A 9,113-nucleotide genomic window follows, 5' to 3' on the forward strand; every position below is an offset into this window, starting at 1 on the left:
AGTGGTTATACTGCGTTTTTGTGATGCTAAAGTCACTTCACCACAAACATAGCAGAAGTTATCTGCTTTGTTCACACAAGTACGAGGCATTTCTGCTTACTCTGGCTAAACAGAAATGTGTCCCATTGCAAAATCAAACACTGACAAATAAGAGAGCACGACACTGTATGATTTCTAGAGCTGATATAGGGCAATTTGTTCAGCAGCCCGATGTAAGCCTAGTTATGATTGCATCATTAATGACTTCTAGAATTAATATCATGTATGATGCAATACCAGGTTCAGATTGCATCATTCATTGTTTTGCTCAAATAGCAAGTACTGTCCAAATCCAGTCATAGATGTATTCATAGATCCAGTCAAAGATGTATGTTAGTCATTTCTGGTTTATATTGAGATCCCTTCCCTTATAACTCACTTATCCTCCGCCATTCCCAAGGCAAGGGTCGTATATTCTGAGCCAGTAGCATATCTTGAAAACTAGAGCCAATCAACAATGTTGAGCATCATTTTAATTGATAATAGGGGTTTCCCCTTTTTTCTGGCTACAAAACAGGTGTTAAGATGTTAAAGCACCAAACTGAAACCATTTAAACGTGACTGTATTAAAATTTTGACTTCTGGTCAGATATTGTAAAATGTTAAAGGCGCAAACCAGCAATCGCTTGCTTGGACTACTGTAAAATGGTCTCCTCTTGAGGGAGCTCTAGCGAGCCCCTCTAGAGGGTGTTTGGCCTACTCATCCAAGCTGAAGAAGCGGGAGTACCGACACTTTACCCCACCGCATGCAACCTGCCCATCGAGTGCGGTGTAACCATTTATATGAGAATCAGAACATTTATTTATACTGGAGGAATCCGACGAACTTATAATGCTCTTTTTCACAGACGTCCATTTGGGACGGGTCAGAGTTTCACAAAAACAAATTATACAAAAAGACAATAGGCGTGAAAAGTATGGGAAAGGTAAGCAAATCACTAAAATAATCTACAAATTAATTTTAAATATTATATTTTACCAGGTGAGGTCCATTCAGCTATATAGCTATTTTTCAGAAGTGTCCTGGCCACAAATTATAGCTCAACGAAGTGGTTTATAGATGCCAAAAAATTGAAATAATTCATCAGTGCTGAGTGGACGGAGGTGGGTGTGTTCAAGAATCTTGCCCCATTGTTTCAACTGCCACGCTGGGAGATCGAATTGAAATTGGCGACTTCTGTATTTGCAAGTCCAGCGTGGTAACCATTACACCATGACAACCACCTCAGGTGTTGCAAATAAGGCATAACCAATAACATCATGGTTAGGTACAGAATAAAAAAATGTCCATGCAGGTTGAGCCCATACATTTTTGGCTTACTCCACTGCTCGCATAATGGTGACCGACTTAGAGCTTTACAAACGTGCCAATTAAGTGTACGCTTTATTTTTAGTTTTACTATTTTGTCAGAAACAGTGACTCTGCAATGTAGCAATAACTATACGAAGTACTTTAAAATGTGTGTTTATATAAAGTATATTTGTATGTATGTCATCGGCGTAATGTCGAGATGACATTGAGATTTTTGTTTAACTATTTTTATTCGTATTTAATACATTTTACTATATAAAGGTCGTTAAGACCGTATGTGTAATTACACAATTTTTTGGCAAAAATGTCAAGATCTGAATTTCCTCTGTGGCAACAGTAAAAACATAAAAACAAGTAATGAACATTCATTAGGATTGCAATATATATATTTTATATAAAATGGCGTGTTTTGAAATGCACTCAGGTGAAGCTAAAATTTGAAAGTTTTTCGAACAGAAAAAATCATAGAATCCAACACTTTCAACCATTTGCAACGGCGAGCGCCTTGATATGCCATCACATTTGGATACTTTTACGAACACAAAGAGTACACTGTATATATATTCATTGCAATGCCATTTGAAACATAGCCACAAGAGCGTTCACCTTGATGGCATCGACGAGTTTGGGGTCCTCCGGCACGGCGGGGTTGATGGCAATGACCAAGCCCTCGTAGCCAGTTGTCGAATCAACCTCACCCCTGAACCCAGTCCCACAACCGAGCACAGTAGAGTGGCCAGAGCCACAGCGAAACATCTCGCAAACCTTTGTCAAAGACCTATGGGCTCACAAGGTACCCGAGCACTATTTGAGGAATCAGGTTGCACATCTGCAACTATTTATGTGCACCCACACCCTAGCATCAATGTGCAAGCAGATGGGCTTGTCCTGCCAAGTGACGTCAAAGGATTGAAATAAACGAGGGTCATCGATGACTCTTTATTGCCTGCCACAAAGTTGCACGTCCGTGAGGCTGGACTGAAGAATTGTATTTATACTCATAAACAAAGCTATGTGCTAGGCCTCTTTGCAGTTAGGGGCCGTCCATAAATGGACGTCACGCACCTGAGGGGGGGGGGGTCAGAGAATTGTGACGATGTGTGACGAGGGGGGGGGGGGTTTAAGAAATGTGACGTCACATCAAATATGCCAAATTTAAATAGATATAGACAACACGTTCTACTTAATTAAATATACTTTTTACTAAATGTTTTCTCCTACAACATCAAAGTGCAGCGCCACATTAAATGCGCACTACAATGACAATAGTTTAAAGCGATTTGAGGCAAGTTATTTTGGGGGGGGTGGGGGCAGAGCTTTGTGACGTCATATTTGAGGGGGGAGGTCTGACTTTTTGTGACGCCGTGTGACGAAGGGGGGGGTTCAAAAATCGTCAAAAATCGCGTGACGTCATTTATGGCCAGCCCCTTACCTGTGTGTGATAGTAATTAGCAACCCTTTTAATCCACCGCTGGATGAAGGCTTTCCTGCCCATGATGTGTCAGGCATGGGTGCTGTTTGACCAAACGTCACCACGCTATTCATGATATCCAACAGACGGTCACTGCATCGGGCGCTTTTAGGTGTATCACATGGCCTCAGGTTGCCGGGTTCACAACCTGCGCTGCCGCTCCACCTGTGCAAAGTGAATGTCGACAACGCGAGTATACGTAGACGTTGTGCCCCGAGCCACCGGTCACCGTTATAATTGGTAGCAAGATCCTGAGTAAATCCCCTTTCACCAACCGGCATCCACTGGTGTGTGGCATGACCAAACAATGCCCATGACCGGCACGGCTTGTGGTTAATTGACAAAGGGCTACTAACTATATGAATATAACGCATTGAACTATGAAAGCAAGGTGCCGTTGAGGTGCACTGGTTGAACGAGGCCTGTCGTTGGCCAGTACCACTCGATACAGTGAAAGAGCCACGATCCACTGGGGCAATGATCACTGTTTCATTGGTTTCATGGCTTTATTTTGGTGATTTCAAAAAGTATATTGGTTTAGCCATGTTTGTTTGTTGTAGTACAGAGTTAGACTGATGGCCTTAATCTAAGTTGTCTTGTGGTTGTTGTTGGTTGTTTGACTTGCATCCCACTGGGATTTTTGCACACAGCGTTGGTGTACTGGTGATTTTTTTCTGCAATGTTTTGCTGTCTTTTCTTGGATTTCTGTTTGCACTTAGTCACATATTCACTTTAAGATGTTTTTGTTCATGTTTTTGTTTTTTGTTTGTTGCGGTTGCACCCGATTCAAGAGCCGAATGGCTCACAGGGCTATACCTAATACATGAAACTTGAACTTGAATGGTCGCCCATCAGCAATCGTCACTGGCAATGGTTTCCGCGACGTTTCTGACTGCGAACGACGTCTCGTCGCCAGAGGTCGCAACCGGGTACCCGATACCCGTACACTACCCGATACCCGGCTACCCGTACCCGGCCGGGTACCCGTTTGCGACCCTGGTGCGGCCGGGTACGGGTACGGGTAGACCGTGAGTCACTGGTGAGTCACCGTTTGTCACTCATTTCCCAACGTCTTGTCTCTTCTCACAATTCAAGTTCCTAGAATCAAGCCACCCGCGCCTGCAACATGGCTTCATCCCAGAGGTCGCAATCGGGTACCCGATACCCGTACCCTACCCGTACCCGGCCGGGTACGGGTAGGGTACGGGTACGGCCGGGTACGGGTACCCATTTGCGACCCTGGTGCGGCCGGGTACGGATAAGGAATCAAAACCCGTTTGCGACCTCTGCTCGTCGCCCTGGAACAAATCTGAACACATCAGATCACAGCTCCCCCTGGTGGGAAACTGGGAAGGCAACGTCAGATTAATAGGCATGCGCTCGTAACGCCCTCCCTTGTTTAGAAATTGCAGCTTCATTCTAGTGTGGTATCTGGACGCGATGGTGTTGCGTGATGATGTGGAGGGATTATCTATGGTGCGGTGTGATAGTGTGGTGTGCTGTTGATAATGTGGAGAGATGATATCGCATACCTGTCAACCCCTTATCAGTGCCCTACCTTATTACAGACCAATTAGGACCTTATTGGTCACCCGCACCCTTATACATCTCAACGTTCATCCTACAAAGTCCCATCACAAGGGAGAAACACAAACAAATAGACAAAAACTTTTTGTGCCCGTATTGAAACGGCTGTACGCCGTATGGACCTGAAAACTCAATTTCCCTGCAAAAGAATACGGGGTAAACCGTGTGGGTTGCCAGGTATGGTATCCGGACGTGATGGTGTGGTGTGTTGGTTTTTGTGATGATGTGGAGGGACTATATGATGCGGTGTGATGGTAGTGGAGAGATAATATCGTGTAGAGCGATGGTGTGGGTTGATGTGATGGGGTTCTGGTGATGGTGTGGCGTGCCTTGTGCGGTGAGATGGTGTAGCGAGATAGTGTGAAGTAGATGGGTCATGATGGGAAGAATGCACCTCTGCTATTTTCAGCCACGTATCAATTTGCAAGTCTGTAGATCTGTCACTGTGAAGCAAACACATCGCGTCGAGATCACGCTGATGCACAGACTTGAAGCCGCCATTTCTTCAAATGAAGCATTGAGGTCAATAGCCCCGATTTAAAGCTTTCGTGACTGCAGGGATTCATCTTCTTGGTTCTTTCGGTAAAGTCACGTAGAAGGGAAATAATAAAATATTAAAAATAAAACATAATAAAATAATTCTCACGATGTTTCGGCCACAACGCAAGCAGCAGTCCTCAGGTGAAGACCAGGTCTGTCGGGGAGACAACGTCTGAATCTGTCGGGGAGACAGCGTCTGAATCAAATGCTGTCTCCCCGACAGACCTGTTTGTTATTATGTTTTATTTTTATTATTTTATTATTTCCCTTCTACGTGACTTACTGAAAGAACCAAGAAGGTCGATAGCCCCCCTGATCAGAAGCTGCAAGTCCCTCTTGCCCATTAGCAGTGGCTTGTGTCGCGGTGGCAAGATGTTAACTCCTTCGCCTGGTGTGCGGGACATTGTGGATTCAATCCCGACCTGACGCCTGTATATTAGGAGGTTGCACGTTCTCCCCATTTGTCGGGTCCTTCGCTCTTTCTCTCCACATTTAGAAACACGCGTTGAGCATATTTGGCTGTGATAAATGTCCACATGATAAGCCACTTCGTTGAACAATCATCTGTGGCGAGGTCGCTTCTGAAATATAGCTTTATAGCTCAGCGGGCCTTACCTGGTAAAATTAAACATAGTTTTTCGTTTAGTTTACAATACGAAATGCTTCAGCAACCATTGCTGTTGTCGGCTTCCCTAAAATTTCCCCATTGTATCATGATCACCTTTCCCATGACATGAGAGTGCATCATTTCCAACAAGGCCACATGGTGAGTAGATCAGTTTCAAAGCTACTAAAATGTTTTAATCACCTCAAGTGTCTTAAATATATTGACCAGGACTATCTTGCATCATTCTATACTCTGCAGATGCTGTTATACTATGATTGATTTAAGAAACTCAATATCATGTCCATCTATAACATTAATATACTCCAAATATGCACCTTTATCTATAAATACACGTACCTCCGCGACATCGTACCGAACCCTTGAAAGTATTATTCCAGGTAAATTCTTAAATCCATGCATACGACACAAGACAACCCGATAACCTTCACCCTCCCCACTGCCCCACCACGAATAGTCAATTCTCTGTCAGATGCAGAGGTTCCGTACTCTGGAATTCCTATCTTCACATTGCCAAAATATAATCATCCCTCAATAACTTCAAACAAAGACTACGGGTCAGCCTGATGAGCCAAACTACCCAGTAGCCTCCTCCGTGAAGCCTCATTCCCACAAAGACAAAGATCCCCCGTATAGCCTTAACAGACTGTAGGGGCAAGTGCTGTTAGCGAGCACCTATGAAGGCCGGAACGGTACACGAGGTGGTGGGTGGACAGCACCACGCCCGACCGCCTTTGTCTCCTCAGTGGCGATGTTTACACACCGCACCAGGTACTCATTTGAGGCTGAGTCGACCTAGGGGAGGCCCAGGACCGGTTCAGATAATCGTCACTGGTGTTGGCCGTGAGTGGGAATCGAACCCGGGTCGTTGGGTTCATAGCGCTACACACATGCACACACAGAAATAAACATGTTTTTTTGAACACTGATTTTAACATGTTTAATTGTAATTAGTATGCTTTGTTTCATTGATTGATCGTCAGTTTTGCATATATTGTTTTTTTTTTCGAGTGGTTTTCTTATAAGCCCTCTTGGATTTCAAACCTCACCTGCACACCTTTTTACCTTTTTTATTTGCACGTTTTGTCTTCCGATTGTGTTATTTTGCGCGAATAAAAATACAATTGCATGTTTTACTCAACAAATTACTACCATAATAATTATTTCACGATTTTTATTATCAAAGTTAGGCAAGGTCAGCATGTGCAGCCCTCAGAACCTTTTAAAATTGTCATTTCCATAACAGTCATTACCATAACAACTTATGTTGTTTAGGCAATAATATAACTGTTTTGGTAATGACAATTATAACTGTATGTTTAACTTCTTTTGCACCGTACGTAGCCAACCGAGCTAATATAAATGATGGCTCAGTACAGTGAAACCTCTTACAGCGGGAATTGGAATTCGCGTTAAGCTGGAAAGGCCACTAAAAGAAATGAATAAATACCTTGTGTTTCAAAAGTTAACGATAAACACGTTCCTTCAGAGTGGGCAGGTAGGAAGTTGGTTGGACAGCGCATTCGTGCACGACAGACAGACAAATAATCCCTGGTGGGCAGTGTGGAAGCTGCTGTTCCTACCTGTATAAGTGTAGTGTATCGTGTCGTGTATAGTGTAGTGTGTAGGTTAAACGTTGAGTTATATAAGAACACCACGGGGTGACCAGCCCCACCCCACCCAGCCCCACCCCACCCAGTCCCACCCCTCCCACCCCCCACCCAGCCCCACCATAGCCCCACCCTCCCCACCCAGCCCCTCCCCACCCTCCCCACTCAGCCCCTCCCCACCCTCCCTCCCCACCCAGCCCCTCCCCACCATCCCCTCCCCACCCAGCCCCTCTCTCTCCACCCAGCCCCTCATCACCCTCCCCTTTCCAACCAGCCCCACCCCTCCCACCCCCAACTGAATCACCGTAAGGCTGGGAATGTTGAAAGAAACACGAGGAAAAAAAGATCCGCTTTTTTCTTTTCAAGGCTTCCATTTTATGAATGGAGCCACCCTCCCCCAGTTCCATTTTGTGAATGAAACATCACCCGTCTCCTCATTGGCCCGAGTTGCGGCGGTGCCCCCCTGCCCACCACTAACTCCCCCCCCCACCACTAACCCCCACCCCCTCTACCAACCCCAACCCACCGCTCCCATTGGTCAGCGCCCCCGAGCCAATGGGAGGGCTCTGGTAGGGCGGGGCCTTGCACGACAGACAGACAAATAATCACCGGTGGGCAGTGTGGAACTGTTGTTCCTACATGTATAACTCAAGCGTACAAATAGTGACCAGAACAATATTTTTACGCTTATTATCCTGCATGCAGTATGAAACGATGTGAGTATATGTGTAGGACTTGAAATGTTGCGATGCGAGCGTGCAGCGGACAGTGGGGGCAACTGACAACATACAGTTGTTGCGCCAATTAAGGGGTGAGGTCATTAAGAGACGCCACAGGTGTTAAGAGTAACTGAGGACGCAGGCCGGTGATTGGTCGAGAGGGTGAGTGGTTGGTGACTAGCGCCGGGGTGACTATGATAACAGGATCACGTGAGGCTGGGGACCTGGGGGCGAGTAGCGAAGCGGGGGATGACATAATTAATTGGGGCTGATTGGTTCGGGGATAAAGGCAGTGTGCATATGGAGATACGAGAGTCATTGTTAGTGTTGGAGTGGCAGTTGGAGTTAGCGTTGGAGTTGGTGCCTGGGACAAGATTGTATAGTATAGGGTAGCAGTGGACAAGAGTGTATAGTATAAGGTAGCAGTGGATAAGAGTGTATAGTATAGGGTAGCAGTGGACAAGAGTGTATAGTATAGGGTAGCAGTGGATAAGAGTGTATAGTATAAGGTAGCAGTGGATAAGAGTGTATAGTATAGGGTAGCAGTGGATAAGAGTGTATAGTATAGGGTAGCAGTGGACAAGAGTGTATAGTATAGGGTAGCAGTGGATAAGAGTGTATAGTATAAGGTAGCAGTGGATAAGAGTGTATAGTATAGGGTAGCAGTGGACAAGAGTGTATAGTATAAGGTAGCAGTGGACAAGGAGAATACAGTATACGGTAGCAGTGGATATAGAGAGTACGGACAGAGTAGCAAGGACGGAGCGAGTACAGCGTAGCGAAGAAGCGGAGTAACGGACCTGGGTGGAGAGAGAGAGATGGAGAGTTGTGCATTGAAGGGCATGGAGGAACATTGAGTGATGCTGTCGGAGATGTGAACTATATGCGGAATAAAAGGAACGAGAAAGACAAAGAAGGTGTCGCGTCAGTAAGAGTCCTACATATGCACTAACAACAATAACTCCAATAATCCGCGCTTAAGCGGCGACATGGCGGGTCGCTGCAACTCTCGCTACGCGTGGGGGCGGAGATCCTAAAATCTGCACTTGTCCCATGGATTTTTCATCCGTTCGAGGAGCGGTAAGTTTCTATGATCCGTGGTGCGCCGCACCGGTCATGACAACAAAAAGGGAAAATCAGGCGCTTCGCACTTCAAAGAGGCATGCTTATCTCCACACGATGTATCCTGGAAACGTATGCATATTGTTGC

The 9,113-nt window shown here is 45.5% G+C and overlaps 1 protein-coding gene across 1 annotated transcript in view; it reads right to left on the minus strand.

The window, feature by feature from the left end:
- The window catches only part of LOC133341853 (calcium-activated chloride channel regulator 1-like), a 32,598-nt gene extending 30,394 nt beyond the window's left edge, over positions 1-2,204 (minus strand). Inside the window, 1 exon segment of the mRNA XM_061550643.1 lies at positions 1,958-2,204. Within this exon segment, the coding sequence (XP_061406627.1) occupies positions 1,958-2,107 (150 nt within the window). The 5' untranslated portion in view covers positions 2,108-2,204.
- Between the last annotated feature and the right edge of the window lie 6,909 nt (positions 2,205-9,113).

The sequence above is a fragment of the Lethenteron reissneri genome, chromosome 12 (genome assembly GCF_015708825.2).
Source record: "Lethenteron reissneri isolate LAM-NWPU_2019-01 chromosome 12, ASM1570882v1, whole genome shotgun sequence".
NCBI lineage: Eukaryota > Metazoa > Chordata > Hyperoartia > Petromyzontiformes > Petromyzontidae > Lethenteron > Lethenteron reissneri.